Here is a 25,652-nt window from a genome sequence, read left to right as displayed (position 1 = left end):
AATTGCCACATGCCTTCAAGATGTAAAGAGAGATGCACTTGCTTTGCATTAGCTGAAAACAACCCATACCTTCCTGGCCTTGCTCCTGTTTAGCAAATCCCGCAATTAGTGCATTCTTAGACTTATCATTCCGTGAAGGTAGCTCCTCAAGAACCTTTTGTGCTTTTTGAAGCACATCGCATCTGACATACATGTCGATCAAGGTAGTGCCAAGCATGCAAGCCTGTCTCACAGTATCAACATTACCCATATTAGATTCTTGCGTAGGGCCATGCCTCCAAGATGCAAGCATAGGTGATTACATCTGGGAAAATGCCCTCGTTTCGCATCCGCTAAAAACAGCCCAGAGCTTCCTGGCCATGTCGTTGTTGGGAACATGCTCCTTTGAAGCCCACATGTGTGTGTGTGTGTGTGTGTGTGTGTGTGTGTGTGTTCGGTTCGAGCTTCCTCATATCGCCTTGCTGCCTGGCAAAATTTCTAGCATGGGACCTGCAGGTAGACGAATGTCAATCAAGGCATAGTTTAGGAGAAGTGGAGGGGCTCTGTTGTGCGTGCAGGGTGTTGGGGGGGAAAAAAAAGCAATTACGAGTGCACGGTCAAGAAAAGACAAAAAAACCTCCTTGGGAGCTGCTTGCCTGCGATTCGGGTTAAAGCTAATGGCTGAGATCATGCCAAGCGGCCTCTTTTTGGCTCAAGAATTCGGAAAACCATCTTAGGCTCACCAAGTAAATATGGGTTGGAACTTGGCCCTAACAAAGAGCGCATATAGGCCTATGTTGAGCTTATTAGAACAAAATGCGGAGGGACGAGGCAAGACGGTTACAGTTGGGGCGAGCATCCAACCGCTACTAAGCCACCCGCAGCCTCGTTCCATATCTTAGCCACGCAGCGATAATAGAGTCCCCCTCTCCAGGATCGCAGTTACGCCCAAGGTCGCCATACGCAGCAGGTAGCTTGCTACATAGGAGTAGGGTTCCTTTCTTTCTTTACACACACACACACACACACACGCATCGCCCCCCCCCCCCCCCCCCACCACCCCCACCCACAGCGACAATGAGAGAGATTCTGCACATCCAGGGTGGGCAATGCGGCAACCAAATTGGAGCCAAATTCTGGGAGGTTGTCTGCGACGAGCACGGCATCGACCCCACCGGCACCTACCATGGTGACTCCGACCTGCAGTTAGAGCGCATCAATGTGTATTTTAATGAGGCCAGCGGCGGTCGTTATGTACCTCGTGCCGTCCTCATGGACCTCGAGCCAGGCACCATGGACAGTGTCCGCTCCGGCCCCTATGGCCAAATCTTCCGCCCAGACAACTTCGTCTTCGGCCAGACAGGTGCTGGTAACAATTGGGCAAAGGGCCACTACACAGAGGGGGCGGAGCTCATCGACTCTGTGCTTGATGTTGTGCGCAAAGAAGCGGAGAGCTGCGATTGTCTGCAAGGTCAGTAGTATGTCTCATATACTTTTCCATGTTCAATTTGACGCACAGATTTGTGTGTGGACATGCTAATGAGCAACATTAATCTGGTTCTAATCATTCTAATGAGGAACACTAATCCTGTCTGGGCATTGGGCATGCTAATGAGCAATATTAATCTGGTTTTAATCATTCTAATGAGCAACATTAATCTGGTTTTAATCATGCTATTGAGCAACATTAATTCTCTTTCAATTTTAATCTGGTTTTAATCATTCTAATGAGGAACACTAATCCTGTCTGGGCATTGGGCATGCTAATGAGCAATATTAATCTGGTTTTAATCATGCTATTGAGCAACATTAATTCTCTTTCAATTTTGTACAAATTCTTCAGGTTTTCAAGTATGCCACTCCATGGGCGGAGGCACCGGTTCCGGCATGGGCACCCTTTTGATTTCCAAGATCCGAGAAGAGTACCCTGACAGAATGATGGTGACCTTCTCAGTCGTGCCCTCACCCAAGGTGTCCGATACCGTCGTTGAGCCTTACAATGCCACCCTCTCTGTCCACCAGCTTGTGGAGAATGCTGATGAGTGCATGGTTTTGGACAACGAAGCGCTTTACGACATCTGCTTCAGGACATTGAAGCTCACCACACCAACTTGTAAAGTGTCTACTCATGTTTTCCTCTCATGCATGACACATGATATATAAAGAGTCTGTAAGGGTGTGTGTGTGTGTGTGGGTGTATGTCAATCTGAAGGGTATGTGAGATACATCTATGTTTGTAGATAAACTATGTGCATACATACATGCATATGTGAGATATATGTATGCACATACATACTTTACATATATATGTATATCATTGATATGTATGCATTGATATATATATATATATATATATGAACACATACATATGTATGCACATTGATATATATATGCACATGCATACTACACATGTCCTTTTTGATGCACAAGCTAGTATGTGACTAGATTAAATGCAGTCGGTGACCTCAACCACCTGATATCGGCAACCATGAGTGGGGTGACATGCTGCCTTCGGTTCCCTGGTCAGCTGAACTCGGACCTTCGCAAGCTTGCGGTGAACTTGGTACCCTTCCCACGGTTGCATTTCTTCATGGTGGGCTTCGCTCCTCTCACCTCCCGTGGCTCCCAGCAATACCGTGCCCTCACCGTTCCGGAGCTCACGCAACAGATGTGGGATGCCAAGAACATGATGTGTGCCGCTGATCCTCGCCATGGCAGGTAATGCCATCACTTGTGAAATGCAGGCATTCACTTTGTGTATGTATGCAATGAATTTGCACCATTATTGTTGAATAGACATACTTGCGTGCAATTGGTAATGTATGTGCATGTGAGTGCTATGTATATGAGTGTTATGTGTATATGTATGTTATAATTGAAACACACACATGTATGTGCACGGGTGTGAGTGTATGTGCATATGTATGTTATAATTGAAACACGTGCATGTATGTGCATGTGAATGCACTGTGTGTTATATGTATGTGCACATGCGTGATAGTGTGAGTGTATGTATGTTATGTGTATGTGTGTGTTATAATTGCTCAACACATACATCCATATGATCATTTTGGCATGTGGGATATATCATGCAGATACTTGACAGCATCCGCAATGTTTAGAGGACGCATGTCCACCAAGGAAGTGGATGAGCAGATGCTGAATGTGCAGAACAAGAACTCGTCGTACTTCGTGGAATGGATCCCGAACAATGTGAAGTCCAGCGTATGCGACATCCCACCCAAGGGCCTCAAGATGTCGGCGACCTTCATTGGCAACTCCACATCCATTCAGGAGATGTTCAAGCGTGTGAGCGAGCAATTCACGGCCATGTTCCGACGCAAGGCTTTCTTGCACTGGTACACAGGTGAAGGCATGGACGAGATGGAGTTTACGGAGGCGGAGAGCAACATGAATGATCTCGTGTCTGAGTATCAGCAATATCAAGATGCCTCTGCTGATGAAGAGGGCGAGTTCGAGGAAGAGGAGACTGAGGGTGCTTAGAAGAAAGAGGACGTCCCACATTCCCTCACGCTAAAACACACTCTCTTACACACACACATCCACACACTCTCATGGAATTGAGATTCTTATCTTTCCCCATTTCACTATATATACTATTACATAGACACTATACTAAATATTACTAATGGAGCCACCTTCTAGCATATACTCTAGCTTTAAACAGTTGTGTTCTCCTTAAGTCTACATATATATTTTCAGAATTCTGCAATTTGTGACAAAATCTATCTCTCTCTCTCTCTCTCTCTCTCTCTCTCTCTCTCCCTCCACACACACAACAGACACACTTTTTACTCCATGAATTGCTGACAATGACTGTGAAAGAAAATTATTGATTGGGAAAACTTGAACATAGATTATAAATCCAATCCTTAGCTTGTTAGCCTTTCAATCTAGTGTGTTAAAACTTCTACACTCTACTGTTCCTAACCAAACACTTGCAATTAAAAAGAATATGCCAAGTGATCCTAATTTGCAATTAATTTGATAGAAACTTTTAAAAAAAATTCATTTACAACGTGGGTCTCTTTATTGCATTCATACTCTCCTTTAATGGAATAGTGGAGCTCCAAATTTTGCATGCCAAATAGCAATAATGACGATGGTCAAAGAGGTCATCTCACAAGCCATTCCTATATGCATGTTGATTAAAGAGGGAGAGAGATGAAATCATCAAGAATTTGAAGGTACTTCAATGTACATGGGCTGAAACTCCCTCTGCATATAGCCTCCCTTTCTGTCTAAAGGCAATGCCAAAAAAGGTTTATGCCAAGTGAGGCTAATCTTGTCGATAATGATCTATGTAAATAGTTTGAAGCTTTATCTATGAGTGTCCACAATCTACTAACATAATATGGCGGAAGGGGGATCCCTTTACACGTGTCGCAATCTGCGACCTAAAGGTTAAAGTCCAAAACTCAAAAAAAAACCTATGCACGTGATAAAGAGGGAGAGAGGGGGAGAGAGAGAGGCCGCTGAAGGCGGCCGGCCGTACTAGTATTTATAATAGAGCTTTTCTTTAGAAATCTAATTTAGTACTGCCGGCGACCGCCTCTCTCTCTCTCTCTCTCTCTCTCTCTCTCTCTCTCTCTCTCTCTCTCTTTCAACTCTCCTCGTCAAATAGATCTTTAAGGTCTCTTGGGATAGTTTCCTACGAGGTTAAAAATCCTCTTCTTCTCTCATGTGTGTGTGTGTGGACGCACGCGCTAATGAAAAGAGGAAAATGGTATAACTATAGATTGGTTATGCCATTTCCCTCTTGAATAACAAGTCTTGAGTTCAACTCTCCTCGATGTTGAAAATCCTCCTCCTCCTCTCTCTCTCTCTCTCTCTCTCTCTCTCTCTCTCTCTCTCTCTCTCTCTCTCTCTCGCTTTCGGTGTGTCGTTGTCTGGCCAGGGGGCTGCAAGGCACACACGTCAGTTGAAGGAGTTGCCACAATGTAGAGCTACGCGAAACAACGAGCATGTGTGAATGAGCCAAGCAAAGGGAACAACACTCTAGTTCTCATAGGTGACAGAGACTTAAGCATAGCTAGGATAATTGGGAGGCTTCCACACAGTGAGTTTGGAAACTCACATTCACCAGATCAAGATGGAAGAGCAAAAGAAGGTTCAGAGATTATTAAACTTTTGCAAATTGGCAAGAGTTTCGAGAGTTGCGATAGTGGTTGTAAACTAAAAACTAGTATGTAACCCGCGCGTTGATGCGGTCATAAAATTTTAAAAAAAGAGTCGTAAAATTGTGGGTTCTCCAAGGGTTTTGTGATTCTAAAATCAAAGGCAAGGCCCCATGGTCTAGGTGTCCCTAACATCATGGATTAGCAACAACTATAGAAAGCCGACTTTAGGGCGTGGTCACACGAGGCTCAATTATAAGTAAGTTGGGCGGATAACTGAGCCTCCTGAGTGAAGGAGCTCAATTCTATTATGCCAAGGCTCTTATAAGTATGCCAAAATCGGCATAGTTACAAAACCCTATCGCTTGTACCTTTTTTTTGCATTTTTAAAGCTTGCGCATGTTGATGACATTGTTTGCACCTCTTTGAGAGAGAGAGGGAGAGAGAGACGATTACACGACCATGGCAGCTACAACACATGCAGATTAGATGATTTGTGGTTAGGCACATCCAAGGCCAACTAACGGCTCGAGGTTGGGGATCGACCGCCAGGCCGCAGCAGTGCAGGTTCCATTTTGGCTTAGTCTTTTTGCGCAAACATGGAGTAGACTCAATAATCATTGATATTCTCAAAATAAAGCATAGTATGCACAATTATCAGTAATTGATAATTGTGTCTCACAGGACCACCACCTTAAAGGTGTGGCTTGCTCTATGTAGTGTTGCTTATGTAGTGTGTACAATGAGGTTGGGCCAGCCAAGGAGTGTTTTGGATGTTGACCACATTCTGTGTGTGTGTGTGTGTGTGTGTGTGTGTGTGTGTGTGTGTGTGTGTGTGTGTGTGTGTGTGTGAGAGAGAGAGAGAGAGAGAGAGAGAGAGAGAGAGACAGAGAGAGAGAGAGAGAGAGAGTTACAAAAAAAAATGTGTGTGTGTGTGTGTGTGTGTGTGTGAGAGAGAGAGAGAGAGAGAGAGAGAGAGAAAGAGAGAGAGAAAATAGCAAATAACAGATTATGAGAGTTTAAATCTCTATCAGAGAAAGAATAGCAAATAACAAATTATGAATGTTACTTTAAATCTCTTTGAGAGAGAGAATAGAAAATAACATATTATGAGAGTTTAAATCTCTATGACAGAAAGAATAGCAAATAACAAATTATGAACGTTAGTTTAAATCTCTTTGAGAGAGAGAATAGAAATAACAAATTATGAGCATTAGTTTAAATCTCTCTCTCTCTCTCTCTCTCTCTCTCTCTCTCTCTCACACACACACACACACACACACACACACACACACACACCAAAAGTGTTGCGCAATGATTGCTTCAATGTGAGCACCTTGCTTGGCATGGGAGGTCACCACATTTGTGATAAAGGGGGCATGTTTTGGTATCCAAGTAAGGTTTTGACGGTGTGTATCATGTCAATGCCAAGGGGCTAATGCATGATATTTCCCTATGCTCTCACTTTACACCGTTGCAATAAGTTCAATGCAATGGGTAATGCAAAAAAATAAAAACATGTCTCCGTATTTTTATAAGAACCACTATGAAACTTGTCAACTATTGTGTTTAATAGTAAAGAAAGAAGATATGCAAGAGAGAAGGGTATTTTTTGAGGGTTGCGAAGATATGCAAGAGAGAAGGGTATTTTTTGAGGGTTGCATGCTCTTACTATATTGTCAATATCTATGATTTATATTATTCATATCTCAATGGTAGAGTTTAGTGTTCTACTCTTTTTTAGGCCTGCAATAAGTCAAAACCTATGATCCTTCGTGAAACATCCAAATCCCAGATTCCCACCAGCTCATCTGATTCACGCATGTTATTGCAATGCCAAGAATATTCTAGACCTTCCTCACACTATGTATATCTTGATCTCAATGTAGTAGTTTTGATAAGCAACAAACACAAACTTTATCAACTTGCCATCATTTTTCCTTTGTGAATTTGTCTTTGCCACCATCCATTTGATGGATTGTACTGAGTCTTTATGGCTACATGGACATGCACATCCACGCTTTGCTACAATTTAGTCCATTTTGATTATAGGTCCTATTTGAGAAACCCTCCCCCACCCCCCCCCCCCCCCCCCCCCCCCCCCCCCCTCTCCCCCCTCTCTCTCTGTGTGCATGCTCATATTGTCCCACATAAGGTGTAGGTAGTGCCGATTGACTCCAAGGTCATTCGACTCTGACCCTTTGTGCAAAGCTACAACATGCAATGTGCACATTCTCGGGGCTAGAAGGAAAATTATACATGAAGATGCCATGTGCGAGATTTTAGCTCAACATTATAGAATGCGTGAAATCTTTAAAAGTCTACACTTTTTGAAGCTCAAGTATAAATTTCAAAGCTAGAAAGGAAAAAGGAGTTCTTTATGCTCGACACAATCTAGTCTGGGCACATCCCAATGGGATCGACATTGGGGGTCATTCGGACCGTCGAATTTGGATTATCGAGTAAATTTGGGCCAGCAAGTAAATTTGAGCTTGTCAAGATTGTCTCGCACCTTGCACGTCAAAGCCACGACTTGCTCTATTCAAGGCATGGGCTCTAACCAGTACGTTCACATGCTTTCACTGAAGATCATGGTACTCCTATGCATTACATTGTAAGTGCAAATTGATTTGTAAATTTGGGTGCAAATTGCATGGTCTACAATGCGTGCGTGTCATGATTTGTCATCTCCACCCTTGATCCCATTTAACCACGCCCATGCCATATAGTGCTCGGTGTTCTTTACGGCCTTCAAAATGCGAAGTAGAGCCTCCCTTTACAAAAACAAAAATAATCACCCTTCAAAATTGAAGGTTGGAGTGAAACTCCATGGAGTTGCTAAAGAGTTTAAATAATATAAATATAGATATATTACTAAGTATTGTGACTTTTTGACATAACTGAGAAGTCAAAACTAAGTCTTTTCATTTTCTACCATTAGAGTACTTCCTATTTACCCTTCACTTTTACATTTCAAACCAAATGACTTCTACTTATACTTCACTTTTACATTTCAAACCAAATGTTTCTTAAGGTTCATGAAATGAAGTAGACAGTGACACATGGATATCCTCTACTTTCTTGAAAATTTTAAGCTCAATTATAAGTTGGGCGGATAACTGAGTCTCCTGAGTAAAGGAGATCAATTCTATTATGCCAAGGCTCTTATAAGTATGCCAAAATCGGCATAGTTACATAGCCCTATCGCTTGTACCTTTTTTTTGGTTTTTTAAAGCTTGCACATGTTGATGATGTTGTCTGCACCTCTTTAAGAGAGAGAGAGAGAGAGAGAGAGAGAGAGAGAGAGAATTACTTACCATGGCAGCTGCAACACATGTAGATTAAACGATTTGTCGTGAGGCGCATCCAAGGCCGACTAACGGCTCGTGGTTGGGGATCAACTGCCAAGCCGCAACAGTGCAGGTTCAATTTTGGCTTAGTCTTTTTGCGTGAACATGGAGTAGACTCAGTAATCAATCATATTCTCAAAATAAAGCATAGTATACACAATTATGAGTAATTGATAATTGTGTCTCACAAGACCACCACCTTAAAGGTTGGAATGAAACTCCATGGACTTGCTAAAGAGTTTAAATAATATAAATATAGATATATTACTAAGTATTGTGACTTTTTGACATAACTGAGAAGTCAAAACTAAGTCTTTTCATTTTCTATCATTTTCTACCATTAGAGTACTTGCTATTTACCCTTTAGTTCTACATTTCAAACCAAATGACTTGCTACTTATCCTTCACTTTTACATTTCAAACCAAATGTTTCTTAAGGTTCTTGAAATGAAGGAGAGACTGACACATGGATGCCCTATCCTTCCTTGAAAATTTTAAGCTCAATTATATATAGTATAGAAGTAGTACTCGTATTTTAAAGCTTTTTACTTAAATTGAAAAGTTCTAGTTGTGTGTGAGAAAGCACCACCTTCAAAATGTGGTAAGTTTCAAGACTCACCGCGTGAAAGCTCTCTTACTAATTTTAAGAAAGGTTGATATTGACAAGAAAATTAAGGGTGCGCACTTTTTTGTCCTTGGGTATACTCCGAGAGTGTTAAAGAATTAGACCTTTTTGACCTTCTAAAAGCCTTAGTATCCATTTCTAATTGTTTGACATGTGTCTCTTAAAAGTTAAAGTGTTTGGGAAAAGTGTGCCTCAACTTAGCCTTGAGCCGGTAACCGGTTGCAAAATCAAAGTAGCCGGTTGAGGGGAGTGCAAGAAGGACAAAATTCCGCTTAAAATACATGGAAAATAGTTTAATTTTGCAAAAATACTAGCTAGTATTGTAAAATTTTCAGTTAAGATTTGTCTTGAAGGAATTTTTGTATGTTTGTGAAACTGATTTTTCCTGAACACTTGCTCTCAACACTTGCAAAATTTTATCAATTTTCTTCATTGGCAAGCTTGAAATCTAGCCAAAAATTTGCAATTTTAGTGGCAAAAATACACTAAACCTGGCTTATTGCAAACATTGGGAACTGAAATAGCCCCAAAATAGAAGAGCATGATAGACGTAGAAAAGTTGAATGCCCAGTACATCCGCGATCACTCTCTCACCACCGGAGCACACCTATTGAAAATTTGCAACACCCTTGCATGGGGCACTTGTGTGTGTGTGTGTGTGTGTGTGTGTGTGTGTGTGTGTGTGTGTGAGAGAGAGAGAGAGAGGGAGGGAGATAGAGAGAGAGATAGATAGATAGATTGAATTATCGTCCATGGAGGTCATATATGACCTATAGGACCAGAACAAAACAGTACAAAGGATTTCGTCTCATACATATCAGTTAAGGACTGAGAGTCCATCGAGTGGGGAGAAAAAAGATAAGGTGGGATGAACAAAAGTCTAAGATGAGGTAGGTGAGGAGGAGGGGGCCGGTTTGGGAGTTCGAAACTCTTGGATGATGGCTTTGCCTCCTCGGTAAACTGCCCATTTCCCTGCTGTGCGCACTTCTCGCATCTTTTGGAGTTCGGTCTTCTTTTGTTTGAGTTGGGTGGGTGTGAGATCTTCGGCAAACCAAATTTTTGTGTCCTTGAGAAGCTTCGATTGCTCAAGGAGCTTGACTCGATCCGCTTTGGTCTTGAAGGTAAGAATTGCATGGTTGGTGCGATGCTCGTGAGCGAGAGTGGTGATTGTCATTGGATCCCATTGTATCATGGGGGTTGTTGTTCGGATGCGATCGAAAGACTTGTGGAACTTGGGGTCCTCTTTTCCTTGCCAATCGCTCGGGAGTCCGCCAATGCGGACATTGAGAGCAATAGCATCTTGTCGTTGTTGTTCACGTAGCGTAGACACCACACGAACTTCAACTTCGCGAAAAATGACATCCTGTACTTGAGTTTTGACCTTCTCTGTGAGGGTGACTTCCGTCTTCGTATTGAGCTCGATTTCCTTTTGTTCCGTCTTCCCCTTGTTGGAGTCCTCCACTGTGGTGAGGCGAGACTCGATGGCTGCGAGTCTTTCCTTCAAAGCGTCATTTTCCTTGCGAAGTCTTTCGACTTCATGTTGAAGCCGGGCCATGCTGTCCACCTTTGGGGGTGTTGCCACGACGCCGGTGAATGTGGGCTTCACGCGAGAAGAGGCCCGAGTGGCCATGGTGGGCAGTCTCTCAAGAGAAAAAATCACCTTCAAAGGCTTATAATCAACTATAATTAAAGGAGCTCTCTCTGTGTAGCAGGTCGAGACTCGGGTGAGCAGAGGCTGAGACTGGCGGGCTTCAACATGGGCAAGGCTAAGACTAAGACTGGCGAGGTTGAGATTGGCCGGGCCTGGGCATGGGCCGAGACTGGCGAGGCTGAGATAGGCTGAGATTGGCTGGGGTGAGCAGGGGCTGAAACTAACGAGCTCTATAGAGAGCGAGAATGCACGCGAGCAGAGCTGGGCGGGGTTGCTACTAGAGATGGGGAGCAGGGCTCTGTGGCCTCCCCTAGGGCTGCCGCCTCACCCAAGGGAGACTAGAGACACAGTAGGCCGCTCAAGGGGGGGAGAGAGAGAGAGAGAGAGAGAGAGAGAGAGAGAGAGAGAGAGAGAGAGAGAGAGAGAGATGAGCCCTAAAGGCATCCATGTGTCACTTAAAGGGTTACTCTACTTTTTCTTTTGAAGGCCATAAAGAAACTCCAACCCTCAAATTTAATACTTTGATATCTATACTACTTCTTTATTGAGCTTGAGAAATTTTCAAGTACTAAATCCTTCCACGCATCAAAAATTTCTCTCTCTCTCTCTCTCTCTCTCTCTCTCTCTCTCTTACGCACATGCGTGGATGAAGCACCACTATTTTTAGGAATGTAGAACCTCACGTGCATTGACAATCAAGACTGTTGTCTCCGCTATTCCCATGCCACTACTGGTTAGGGAGCATGAGGTTGGCAAATTGGCTTGCGAGAGAAGTTATAACTACAGCACCACAAGTCTAGGGCTCCTGGTCCCAACTCAATGGTCACAGCACTCACGTCCAGCCCCCATGGCAGCTGAGTTAGTTCCCTTTCAGCGCTTCTCCTCTGCATGCGACAAGATTGGCCTTGCTACTATGCTTTTCGGTCTTTCATTTCTCAGCTCCCTGCCACACAAGTGGTGTCATCAGTTTTTTCTCTTCTTGCACCTTGCTCAGCTACGTTGTGAGCGGGATGGAAACACACAGAACGCCTCTATAACAACCCGACACACACTCTTGGGAAGATACACACACACACTATGGGGCACCACTCGGCTTACACAACACACCTGGCCGAGACAGGGAACACACCTCTGGAGTGAGAGGAGAGAGACTATCTACTTGCCCACTCCACACACACACACACACACACACACACACCCAAAAAACTCAGCTCAAAAGAGGAGAATTTCTGATGTTTAGATACAAATGAGCTTGGGCCAACACCAATGGGCAAATAGCTCACACAAAATGGGTAAAATATACCAGATACAATCACAAATTGGAGCAGAAGATTCGCTCATAGGAGAAACCTACACAGCAAAAACGGCAGAAAAAGAGTGAGGAATTTGGCAAAATGGATAGCGCCATCGCGTCCGGAACGGCCCAAAACCCCATTCTACAATGTCAAAGTGCTCAAATCCGACCTCGGATGAGCAGTTTACGGCCAAAACAAGCTCCAAAAACCCCAAAAGCACACCTGCGGCTGTTCCTCCTCTCTTCTCCACGTTTTTTCTGGTCTCTCTCAGTTTTTTCAATTCCCACACTTAGAATTTTTAGTTGGGCACCCTTGGCCTTTTAGATGACCTCAAACGGACCCTGAACATGCCAAAAACTGACCTCGCAGTGCATAGTTGTCACCTTTTTGCATCATCCGCACACCTGGCACTCATTTCTTTTCAATAATGCGTCTCGCAACCATGTGAAGTGGCCCCAAAAAGTGTTCCTAATGATGACCTTTCTGCATAACTCTCACAAGAAAACACCCACGTTGTGTCCGTCCTCATCCGCGTGCAAATATTGACCTCGTTCGCCCTCCTGACGCCACTAGATGCCATCTGACGCACCTGCTTACCTCATGTCTTCGGCCCGCGGATAGCTTCCTCGAGAATTTTTAAGCGCTACCAACTCCTCATTATTGTAGAAAAAACACAGTGGTACTGGTAATAGTGAAAATCGATGCACTATGTACACCCTGTCCTACCTGTACACGTGTGGGCCCCGCGTAACCACCTGGCTCTAGAAAATGGGCAATTCTTTATTTGATGCACCATGCATGTGTATGTACATATGCGCAATCCCTTGCTCCAAAAAACTCCTGACATAATTTGCCCATCCCCTAGCCTGCTAGATCATTCATGATCAGCAGCAGCAAAGAGAGATATGAGACTCGCCGCATCACAGGTCTCCTCATCCCTCACCAACACTGCTTGATCCACAGACAGCTCATCTTGCTCCACCATCATCAATCTAGCATGATACAATTTAAGACGCAATCCATTTACCCTTGACTTATGTAGAACACCATCCAGGTTAGCCAGCTGATATGTGCCATTTGGAAAACACTCCACTACCTTGAAAGGGCCTTCCCACTTAATTTGAAACTTCTTTTGGAAGGTGTTGTCCAGCTTACTGTTGTAGCGCAAACCCAAGTCATGTTTCTTGATACCCTTACTTTTGACCTGTTCATTTATCTTTGCTAAAGCCCTATCTTGCATCTGCCCATAATGTTCCAATGCACTCATCCTATCCAGCTGAACCTCTTGTAGCTGTAAGAGCCTCTCTTCGAATGTATCACTAGGAGGCCCAAGCAACTTCTCTAACATTTTGACTGCAGGAAACTCTACCTCCACAGGCAATAGTGCTTCCTTTCCATACACCAAATGAAATGGAGTAAACCATGTACCTGTCTTCACCGAAGTACGGTAAGCCCATAATGCACTAGGCAATTCCAAATCCCAATTCTTTCCTTGGTGCTCTGTCACTTTAGAAAGAATTTGTACCAACTCACCATTGAATCTTTCATTTAAGCCATTACACTGCGGGTAATAAGGAGTGGTATGCTGGTGCCTAATCTTCATCTTTGTGCATTAGAAGTCTAGCAATTTAGCTCTAAATCCTAGCCCCTTATCTGAAAGTAGCTCTAATGGCACCCCAAACTTGCAACATATTTCATCATACACAAATTTTGCCACATCCTTTGCAGTGATTTGTTTTACTGCTATAGCCTCTGCCCATCTAGAGAGATAGTCCACTGCCGTCAAGATATAGCTTTTGCCCCTGCTTGTGATAGGTAACGGGCCTATTGCATCAATCCCCCACTTTTCAAACACATCAAACGTCATAATGGTTTTTCGTAGCTCTGGCTTCAACACTCTCTTCCCAAATGCTTGACACCTATTGCAAGACCTACACCAATGGTGAACATCCTTGTGCAAACTAGGCCATACATACCCCTCTTGCAAAATCTTATGCAAGGTGATCTTTAGAGCAAAATGGCCACCACATGCGCCTTCATGATTCTCTTCCAACACTCTGTAAAGCTCCTCCCGCCAAGGTACACGTCTCAACACAAGATCAGCCCCTTTCATGTATAAGACATCACCAATCAATTTGTACCTGTATGCTCTATGCACAAAGCCATACTTCTTAGACTTCTGAATCTCCTTTGGAATGATTCCTGTTAGCAAAAACTCCTCTTCTTGATCCAAACTTTCCCGGCCATGATAAAGAGGTAAAGTGGTCCTCAACACAAATAGCTCCCCAATCATGCCTTGAGCTGCTTCATGTGCCTCTCCATTTAGAGCACGTTCAATGTGTCTGATGCTCCATGCTTCAAACTTTTTTAACAGGCCTTTAATTCTGAAGCACATTTCCTTCAATGAGGTGTTCTTGCTCTTCCACACACCCAGCACTTGCTTCACCACTAACAAGGCATCACCTTTTATGCTCAACCTTCGAACCCCATTCTTCAAACAAATGTGTAATCCGGCTTCCAGAGTAGCATATTCAGCCTCATTGTTACTATGAGCATCCAATTTGAACCCTCTCTTGCATACTAGCTTCCCCTCTGGATCATAAAGTGCTATACCCCCCGAAGCTGCATCATGGCTCTTTCTGTATGAACCATCAAAGAACAACACATGTGCATTGCTGATCTGTGGCACTTCTTCAACTTCCTTTCTCACCACCTCTTCCTTAACAATAAGGGGATTCTCCTTGTAGGTCAACAAATCAGCTATGGTAGCCCTTGTACTATCTTCCACTAGAAAAGAGAACTCAAACTCTTGCAGCTCAATTACCCATTTCTTCACCACATTTGACATGTTAGTACCATTAATTAACTGTGCAAAAAGGCATAACTCGTCAAGAAAACAAAAGGCCGTGGTAGCAAGTAATGACGAAATCGTCGACAAGCAAATATTACACTGGCCATCACTAGCTCTACTTCCGAGAACTTTCTCTCCGCTACCAACTTCACTCGGCTTGCACAATACACTGGCCTCATATAATGGCTGCCCTTACCCTTTTGCAATAGCATGGCTCCAATGGCATCATCCCCTACTGAGGGATTTACATAAAAAACTTTCTCCCAATCAGGAGCCTGCATGGCTGACAAACCCCCTAACACCTCTTTCACCTCTTGAAACACTTCTTCACACTTGTCATCCCATTGCAAAGGATCATGCTTTGCCACTTGTTGTAATGGATAAAGAATCTGAGAAGACAATGGAATAAACCTTGCCATGTACTTCACTTTGTGTATAAAGGTTGCCAATTGCTTCGTACTCGTAGGTGATGGAAGAAGAATAATAGACTTAACCTTGTCTGGATCAGCGTCAATGCCATTTTCTGACACCATGTGACCCAATAACTTCACCCTTGGCCATGCTAGATGACATTTCTTTGGATTTAGTTGTCCTCCACATTCATCATATCGAGCCAATACCATCTGCAGCTTCTCATGGTGTTCAGCCCTACTGCTATAGACACAGAAGTCATCCATAAAAGCTTTAACACAACTACCAATGAATGGTTCCAACACCCAATTTGCTCTCTCTTGATAGAAGGAAGGTCCATTTGACAACCCAAATGGCAATACTGTGTAGCAATAGCAGCCCCATGGCGTAATAAAAGTTGTCTTTGTGCGGTCTTTAAGAGCAATCTTCAATTGAAAATAGCCTGAAAAACCATTACACACACTGTACCTCTCATAACCTGCCACTGAATCCAAGATCTGATCAATGAATGGAAGAGGATATGGGTTCTTCTTAGTGGCTGCGTTTAAGGGTTTAAAATCTACACAAATTCTCCACTTCCCATCCTTCTTTGGACTAACTACAACTGGACTCACCCATTCTGTGGTCTCCACAGGGACTATGAACCCTGCCTTCAATAACTTGTCCACCTCTTCTCGCAAGGCTTCCATTTGCTCTTGACCCATCCTTCTTAGCCTTTTCCGCACTGGCTTAGCACCTTCTTTCAGCTCTATATGCATCTCTTCGCCCTTGAACCCTCTGATCTCTTCATATGAAGTAATGAACAAATCAGGAAAACTAGCCAGCATGTGCAAATATATATCCTTCTCCATAGTTGAGAGGTCTCCACTGATCATTTGTGTCATCAATTCCTACTTCTTTGACAACTCAACCTTGGTTTGCATCAGCCCTTCAATCACTTCATAAGGCCCTTCACTTTCATCTTCAACCTCATTCGCAAATGCAACTAAACCAAACTCCTGGATTTTTTTGTCCATCAAAAGAAATGCAACATCAGCATCCTCATCACTGCTGGTAGTGCTATCACTGTCCTCATCTGTCACCGTGGAAGAGTCTTCATCACTAGACTCATCCTCATCTTTATAAAGCTCCTCTAATCGTTTCCTTGTGTCCATATTATAAAGCTTCTTGGTACCTGTCTTTCCATAGAGGCTAATCGTACCATGTCGCCAATCTTGAACAACTCCCACTGCACGTAACCATGGTCTGCCCAGTATAATAGGATATGCTCCCAACCCTGCTGGCATCACATGAAAATCAACCACTGCCTTTGCATCATATGCCTCCACTTCTAAGCTCTTTACAACACCCAAGTATTTTACTTTTTGATGGTTTGCAAATCTGATCCGAAAACTTGACACCCCAGCCACTGTGAGACCCATCTTCTCAACGCACGAGTGTGTTATGACGCATATTTGGGCTCCGCCATCCACATAACCTTGTCCCAAATTTTTCCTTTTATGCCACACATCTACTATTGGACAAATGTCTGGTAGCTCATCCATTGCCAACACCTTTACTGAACCTCTCTCTGGCTCTTTCTCCATTGGGTTAACCATCCTCTTCCACTGTCGCTTTAGCTTAGGCACCATCTCTATAAGCTGCCCAAAAGTAACATCTGCCTTCCTGCTCGTCAGATCCTCCTTCAAGTCATAGCTTAATTGCCCATCCCCTAGTGGAAAATCTGAAACATGAAACTTTCGACGAGCTCTCCTTTTCCTCTTGGCCTTGACATCCTCGCCTTCATGGCTCTTTCCTTTCTTCTTACTAGGACCTGGGGCACTTCTTCCTTCCTTATCCTCTGTGGTCCTCTTCCCAATAGGCATCACTAATGTATCCTCTAGCTTTGATGCCTTCTCCAAGGTGACTACACTTAGCACTTTTGTCTTTCCCTTTTCCTCTTGGGTCAGTCCACTGGTTCCTTCGTCTCCCTTAATTTCGATGTCATAATCATTTGACCTAGTTAACACCTGTCTTGGCAATGGATACATGTCTCCCCCCATCCTTGGTAGCTTATCACATTGCGGGCTGATGTGACCCAACTCTCCACAATTGTAACAGGTGGGCGTCTGCCTCCAAAACCTACCATTGCTTTGTCCAACACCATTCCTAGGCCTTTCTTCACCTCCTGGCTGATTTGCAAACCTCCCTTGACCTCGATTATTTCCCACTTGACCTAGCATGTTTAGGCTGAGATTATTCATCAAATCTACCATTTGCCTCATGTCTTGCCTTAGCCCATCATCTTGCACTGCTGTAGTGACCACTACTGGCATAACCTGAGTAGTAACAGGAACCACTGGTTCATGATGAACCCCTGACATGCGACCTTGTAAAGACTCTAGAGGCTGAAATTCAGACCTCATGGGCAAAAACTCCACCCCTAACTGGCTCATTTTTTTCAGCTTCCACTCTTTGTTCCTTGATACCTCTAGTGCATCTTCATATGTCCTAGGCTTCTTTAGCTCCACTCTCCAACGTATATTCTCCCAAAGACCAGCCAAGAACCTGTCCTTCTTTATCATGTCATGCGGGGGTACCTGTGGTGCTAAGGCCTTGCACATCCGCTCCCATGCCAATGAGAACTTACGTATGTACGCATCTACTGGCTCACCTTCCTTTTGCACCAAACCTTGTACTTCTTGCCACACTTTGTCAGGATCTTCTATCTTCACAAACTCCACTTCCAACCCATGCCTTAGATTGTCCCAACTCAATCTTACAAGTGGATCCGCTGCACGCAACTCCTCTTCAAATGTTTTGGACCAGACTCGTGCATCACTCTTCAAACAAATTTGGAGAAGGCGTAACATTTGCGTAGGGTCATGAATTTGGTTGCTAATGCAGGCAACCTCCATCTTTTCCAAAAATTCTTCCACATCTTCATCACTTCTTCCATGAAACTCCGGATAAGAGAAAGCCATGGCTACCCAAATTATGATGCTTTGAGAACCCCTTCGAACACACGTGCAGAAACCCAAAACTTTTGACTACCCAATCCCCAGAAACTTCAATGGAGCTCAACTTTAGATAAGGACAAACACATGCACATCAAATGAGTTTTCATAGTTGATCATCGGAATTACAACAAGCCTTTGGCCCCAACAGCCAACTTTACATGATGGGATTTTTATATAAAAAATAAAGAGAATTACAAAATTGGGCTAGAATATGTGTTGTTGGATTAGCCTGCTAACATTTCATTATCCCAAAAACTTAGGTTTAATTTAGAATATTGGCCTTTATACTTTGCCAATGGTCAAAATCCAAGCCTCTGGTCAACATGGTTCATAAAATTGGCAAATTAAGTGCCCCGGATAATTTGGTCATAAGCTATGATACAACTTTTGGTGGTATGTGTTAGCTTGGCTCCTAAAATCTCTTTTATGCATTATAGACATTTTATCTTGAGTAAGTGAATAAGAAGAAGAAGAAGAAGAAGAAGAAGATTTTGCCTCTCCGTGTGACTCCATCTGTGTGTGTGTGTGTGTGTGTGTGTGTGTGTGTGTGTGTGTGTGTGTGTGTGTGTGTGTGTGTGTGGTTGTTTTTACATAAATAATAAGACATAATTGAACTTTTACATTCAAAAGACAGCTGGCTCCAGAGAAAGGGAAATGATAAGTACAAAAACAACTCAGTCTTAGAATTATCTTTGTACAATGCTTATAAGAATGAAGCCTCATTCCAGTATACAGATATCAGAAGTACCTCCCCAGCAGTAGTTGTAAGTGTAATCATGTGTAGACAATTGCTTTAAGCCAAAAAAGCTTCCAAGATAAGATAGAGTCCTTACTTGCATCCATCCAAAAGCACAACAGATAAGTTAGCCTTGAATGTGTTTTACAGGTATCAATGGACTATACCAGTTGCTATCCATGTCCATCTTACCACTTTTTTAACTTAAAAGCACAATCCAAAGTACTCATGTGTTCCAGATTTTATGTTTTATTATCCCAAAGTTTATATTTCTCAATTTTTTATCATAATAGAATACATGTTATTCTGATCAGAAGGCCACTACCCCTTCTGATCCAAGTGTCTCATCCCTATTAAAAGCTTATCAGTCTTTTGAGTTTTTTTTCTTTACTAGATTAGTCAAGCTCCACTTCCATTTGCTATATGAAGCCATAAAGTAACATAAATATTTTTAAGAATATCAAACTTGTTTCTGTTTATGTAGGAAAGACTTCGAATAGTATATGCTCATTAGGGTTCAAAAATCCAACCACCCTATGCTTGTATGCCAAATGGGAAGAATACACTAACTACACTTCCTCTTAGTTTCAAAACAAAATCTTGTGCCTTGTTGTTTAGCCCACCAAGTGGCCAAACTCCTAATAAACGTGGTATTTAGCCAAAACGAAGGTTTAAAACTTGAAGCAAAAAAGAGTCGTCGCCCTGTGGAGCTTTTTTTTCTTTTTCAACAGTATTCGAACTAGTGAATGCCAAAAAAGTGTAATGTAACAACCCATCAAAATGGCGTATAGATTTATAACAAGCAACATCAAGCACCAGAGTTGCTACCAAAATGGTACACCCTTCTAGGAGAGCCAATCAAATACTGCATGACATGTATCATGTTTAGAGGTAACAGCTAGTAACAGTCCAGCAACAGTAAGCAATCGAGGCATAACCCCCAAAATTAATGAAGAGTATGCATACACAGCAGGTCATCCCATTATCTAATACATCAACAGAGTAGTGTTTTATCAAGCCAGTCAATCAACAAATTTAGCATACCTCACTTTCTAAGGTTCAACTTAAAATTACAAAAAGCCAGTGAATTGTTTTCTTAGAGTTACTCAAAGTTACTCAGAACCCAGTAGCAGAATCCAAATATCATATAAGTGTTACCACATACTTCAAGCAAAGACAACCCACACAGTGGGCCTTACCAGGCTAAGCGACAGGGTACACCAACCCATAAGCCCGGGTGCATATATCATCCAAAGCTAAATATGTAAACAAGGAGAGGAAAAACCAAAATACCAAGCTCAGTAAACAGTAGCCAGCCTGTGTCGATCGTGTTGCAGGCTCCATGACTGGTGCAACAGAAAGTGAACACAGATACACCATTCAAACCTTTTTATGCAAGTAGAACACACACAAGGCTAAGTGAGAGGTAGCATGCACCCTCACCTCTTTAAATAGAAGAAGGTAGATCATGATCACTCATGGCTTATAGCGTAAAAAATCCTTATCACCCCAAGCACTGAGTAGGCCAGGTGTTGTTTCTCCTGGGGAAACCAAAAAATGTAGCCGTCTCTGATGCAGTCCGGCACAGTAGAGCAGATCAGTCATAGCACCTTTAGCATGGTAGGGTAGGTGAGTCCCAGTTATAGAGTAAAAGAATTTTAACCATGTTAATAGCTGCCAGCTAAAAGACTTCCAACCATCATAACCCTATTGGGGTTCCTTCCCATGGTGGATACCGAATTAGTGTAGCTAGGAAAGATATAAAGCCATATTTTAAGTGGAAATACATAGCCAGGATGACTGCAGTAGGGGGTTGTATAGTTTTTTTAAAAAAACATAATTGAAAGAGATAAGTACCAATGTGTGTGTGTGTGTGTGTGTGTGTGTGTGTGTGTGTGTGTGTGTGTGTGTGTGTGTGTGTGTGTGTGTGTGTGTGTGTGTGTGTGTGTGTGTGTGTGTGTGTGTGTGTGTGCGCGCGTGCGTGCGCGTATGTGTGCGTGCGTGTGTGTGTGCACTCGCCCTGTCCCAGGCACCAAACACAATGGGTCGATAGTAGGCCCATTGTGAATGGGCCTACTACCTTATTAAAGAGATGAGAATATCATGGTTAAAGTGTAACCCAGGCCACTCTCAGGCCACTCATGCTGACAGAGTGACATTATAATTTTATCAATTATGTCACACCTTTTGAAACCATTAAGGAAATACTTGTGTATTATTGACTTCATATCTTCCCAAGCAAGGAGGTAGTTGGAGGAGGAGTATATAATGAAGTAAGCAAGCTGATACATGTGCTAAGAGTCGCTTTGTATTACTGTTCCTTTTTATGAATTTAAAAGGTGGAAGGTTCAAGAGATCTCTTTTCCACAAAAATATTTGGTCATACTCTCCAACACAAGGTACATGAAGAGAAACATAAAAGTTAAGGAATTGTACTGAAGTGCAGAAAAATCCATTGGATGTAGTAAACCCTTGTATAGAAGTTGGTTCAATTTTTAAGCAGTTGGGATATATATGATTGATCTCTTCTGAAAAAGACCTATTGTTGATGCTTAGTATGTCATCCATATACCTGTAAGTATGTCTAAATAATGAAAATTTATCATATTTATCTCCCATGGCTCTAAGAAACCATTTGTATTCAAAGAAGGCAAGGTATATATTACACATAAGCGGGGAGCAGGAGAAGCACATGGGGATCCCTAGGCTTTGGTTTAAACAATGTCCTCCATGATATTTTTAAACATAGCTTCTCTTCATTGAAGTGCAAGGGGTGGGATGAGTGTGTTTCTTTTATCCATCTAGGTTTTTGGAAAGAGAAATGTAGAAGAAACCCTTCTTCCTAGCAAGCTAGTTTGATAACCTGCAATATTACATCTTTAAGCCCAATATCTCCTTCTAAGGGAATATTCTCATAACACTGAGCAATATCGGTTGTACAAAGATGAAAAAACTATTTAGGGAGGTTAAGCGTAACCTTTGTAGAGTATTTTGTTATCCAAAAGGGGTTGTAGTGTATCTGTAGAAAGTTGTAGCAAATTTTTTGTTTGGTGGCACAGACTAATTCAAACTCTACTAGTATAAGGTCAAGACAAAGAGTGATATCTTTGGTAACATCCGTAAAGATCCTATTCGAGGCATCAGATATCCATCTGAATTTATGTTTATGAATATTATAGGTGGAAAAGTATCCTAAAGAGAATAACCCAAAATTCCTAAGTGTCTCAAGATGTTATTGGTAATAACCTCTTTAGGGATGTGTTAAGTAAGTATTGTGAATTCCTTCCCAGCTACCCGAGAATGTGCAGCTTTCCAAGCTAGGTTTTTGCAAATCAAAGTGGGACAATTAGGGCTTTTATCCATACCTACTATGAACCAATTTTTTTATAGTTTTTGAAATTCAAGAGCCAGTTGTGGTGTAATCCAAGAGCCATCTGTAGACAACCATTTACCAGGTACATGTGATATTTTTTGGAAGAAACATTTTTCCACCAGTTTTGCTTAGTCCAATATGATTGTCTTCTCTAGCGGAGAGAACTGTCAAGGTCAGTTAAGAAGCTAAGTAAAGCTGATAATACGAGATATGGGTTTTTGGGAAAGTTAGGTATTTGATTAAGCCCTTTGGTCAGGATTTTCCAGATTGTAATATTTTCAATGATGCTAAGATCACAAGTACATTCATGCATACCATATGAATCAAACTCTTTACAAAATGTGCTAAATTGGTTACAGACACATTGAGGAATGGAGTTGTGTCGAAGAAAATCATACTATAGACCAAATTTTTAATGGGTTGTTAATACTTCCAGTCAATAAGTACATTGTCAAGTAATTTGTGGTTACCAAAAAGTAACTCAAAACACTCACAAAAAAGTGTCATAGGGTGTATCCAATCGAGAAGCTCATTTTGAAAGAGACAGTGTACGTAAATATAATCTTTTCCTAGAGTTTTGTTGTTGAGATACCGCCTTCCACATGGGCTCTTTAACAACCTGCAGGTTCATCAATGATTATAAATCAAGAAGGTGCCTGATTGGGGTGTTTTTGCCTCCTCCTCTAGTGTAGCTACGAGATGTACCTCAAGTAGAGGAATAGCTATGTGTCAGAAAATGAAGTAAAAGAGTTGGGAGTAGTAAGAGAATTAGGTCTTTTCAGTGATGGGGAGTCATCATCATCAATACAAGGCTTGAGTAAACTAGTGATAATCTTCACACCTTTGTAATTAGCATAAGTGGTAAGATAAATCCCAGGTTCATCAAACTTTAGGTCCTTCAAGATATCCAACATAATCCCACAAAAGATGTTGAAAGAAATTTGAGCAATTACTATCTGTTTAGCTTGGCCGCCCAACCAAGAACAAATAAGGAAGAGATGAAAGTCCATCGATTTTTCGCAGAGAGTAGGTCCAGATGGTTGAGAATAAATCAAATGGCATGATCAAACCACATGATGTTGGATTTGCATGAAGCTTTTGGGTCAAGAAACTTGCAAGCACATTTAACATAGGGTCAAAAAACATTCCAGATGGATTCTGTGTAGAAATCTGGGTTACATTTGGCAAACTCCATGTTCCCCTTTGTTGAATGTAGAGGCCTGTATTGAAAGGGCATTTGGAATGGTGGATGAGGTTGAGTTTGAGGTTGAAGGGTGCATTTATGAGTTCCCCTTTGTCTAGGAACTATCCACCCTTCAAAATTTTGAGTCTGCAGTCTTCAACAGTACAGCTAGAGAGATTAGCTAGGTAGACCCAAGTTTCACTAAGAATAGGTGCTAGAAAGGCTTTGTTACGTAGGACCCAGAGCTGATGGCCCACCCCAAAAGATTCAATTTCAATCTGCCTAACAGGTAAAAAAGGAAAAACCTTGGAAATTTTTGGTACCATTTCTAAGAGGTTAGAGTCATTGAGGGAGCAAAGATTACTCTGAAATTCTTTGACGACTTCAAGAGCTACACTATATCTACAAAAGATACCACCCATTTGAGGGATAGTAGGAGTTGTTGGGGTACTGATAAAAGAGGAATTGAGGCCGCATAGTTTTTTCCAAAAAGTTAGACATATCAACCCTAGAAAAGGAACATAGGGCAAGCTCATGTTGATATTGTACAGAGAGTGTAGGTAGTTTGGCTATGTATTGGGAAATCACATTAACACCATCCTTGGAATCCTTGTCCAAGGTAGCCAAAATCTTGACCCAATCACTAAAAGATAACATGTGCAAGATAGACATCTTTTTGTATGTGGTAAGAGCCGAATCATATATTAGCTGCGAAGCATCCAAGCTACCAATACATCTAAGGACAAGAGATGTTGCCACGGAAAGGGGTCAGAAGATAATTCGAAGCCTTGCAAGAGAGCAAGGGTTTGCAATATACAAAATAGTTAGTAAGTCTATGACTACTTATGGTAGTAAGTAACATAACTTTTGGCCTTTCTTACCAAGAAAGGTCGAGTTCTAACTGCTAAGGCATTTTTTGGAGCTTGGTCTTTTAGGTAAAACTTAATCTACTCTAGAATCCTTGTATGATTCTTTGGGTTGTATTTTACTTTCATGCGAGCAGTCATTCTAAAGTGTTTGTGATCGTGAAAGGAACTGTATAAACATAAGTATAATTAGTCTTGTAGTATTGGCCTGCAATCCTTAAACCGGCAAAGTCAGAGACTATAATAGCCGTGAGCAGGTGACCAAAAAATTAGTCTATGAGGGACCTCCTAACACCAGCCAACCAATTAAGGGATTATAGATTGTGGGTCCAAATTAGAACTAACATTCAAAATTAGTTTCTAAAGCTAGCATCTTGATTTATCCAAAAGAATAGAAAAACCCTTATGTATAGGATGGGTGTGAAGATGTTTTTACATAAATAATAGAACATAATTGAACTTTTACATTCAAAAGACATCTGTCTCCAGAGAAAGGGAAATCATAAGTACAAAAATGAATCGGTCTTAGAATTATCTTTGTACAATTCTCTTAAGAATGAAGCCTCATTCCAGTATACAAATATTAGAAGTACTTCCCCAGTAGTAGGTGTAAGTGTAATCATGTGTAGATAATTGCTTTAAGCCAAAAGAACTTCCAAGATAAGATAGAGTCCTTACCTGCATCCATCCAAATAAGACAACAGATAAGTTAGCCTTGGATGTGTTTTACAAGTATCAATGGACTATACCAGTTGCTATCCATGTCCATCTTACAACTTCTTTAACTTAAAAGCACAGTCCAAAGTACTCATGTGTTCCAGGTTTTATGTTTTATTATCCCAAAGTTTATATTTCTCAAATTTTTATCAAAATAGCATACATATTATTCTGATCAGAAGGCCACTACCCCTTCTGATCCAAGTGTCTCATCCCTATTAAAATCTTATCAGTCTTTTGAGTTTTTTTTCTTTGCCAGGTTAGTCAAGCTCCACTTCCGTTTGCTATATGAAGCCATAAAGTAACATAGAATTCCATTAATAATTTTAAGAATATCAAACTTGTTTCTGTTTATTTAGGACAAACTTTGAATAGTATATGCTCATTAGGGTTCAAGAAATCCAACCACCCTACGCTTGTATGAAAAATGGGAAGAATACACTAACTACACTTCATCTTAGTTTCAAAACAAAATCTT

The 25,652-nt window shown here is 41.9% G+C and overlaps 1 protein-coding gene across 2 annotated transcripts; it reads left to right on the top strand.

Moving 5' to 3' along the window:
- The first annotated feature begins 810 nt into the window (after window positions 1-810).
- Window positions 811-3,724, top strand: LOC147434622 (tubulin beta-1/beta-2 chain). Of its 2 annotated transcripts, XM_086491082.1 has the most exons (5): window positions 811-949; window positions 1,081-1,450; window positions 1,823-2,092; window positions 2,436-2,697; window positions 3,075-3,724. In XM_086491082.1, exons 2-5 carry the CDS (start codon window positions 1,252-1,254, stop codon window positions 3,481-3,483), a joined length of 1,140 nt encoding a protein of 379 aa, XP_086347208.1. In that variant the 5' UTR covers window positions 811-949; window positions 1,081-1,251; the 3' UTR covers window positions 3,484-3,724. The 2 variants fall into 2 exon arrangements, with proteins under 2 accessions (XP_086347208.1, XP_086347207.1); XM_086491081.1 differs by having other exon boundaries at window positions 811-1,450.
- Window positions 3,725-25,652: the final 21,928 nt, after the last annotated feature.

The sequence above is a fragment of the Adiantum capillus-veneris genome, chromosome 19 (genome assembly GCF_014529385.1).
Source record: "Adiantum capillus-veneris isolate H3 chromosome 19, ASM1452938v2, whole genome shotgun sequence".
NCBI classification, from domain to species: domain Eukaryota; kingdom Viridiplantae; phylum Streptophyta; class Polypodiopsida; order Polypodiales; family Pteridaceae; genus Adiantum; species Adiantum capillus-veneris.
The sequence above is the reverse complement of the archived record's forward strand: the minus strand, read 5'-3'. Positions and strand labels throughout refer to the sequence as shown.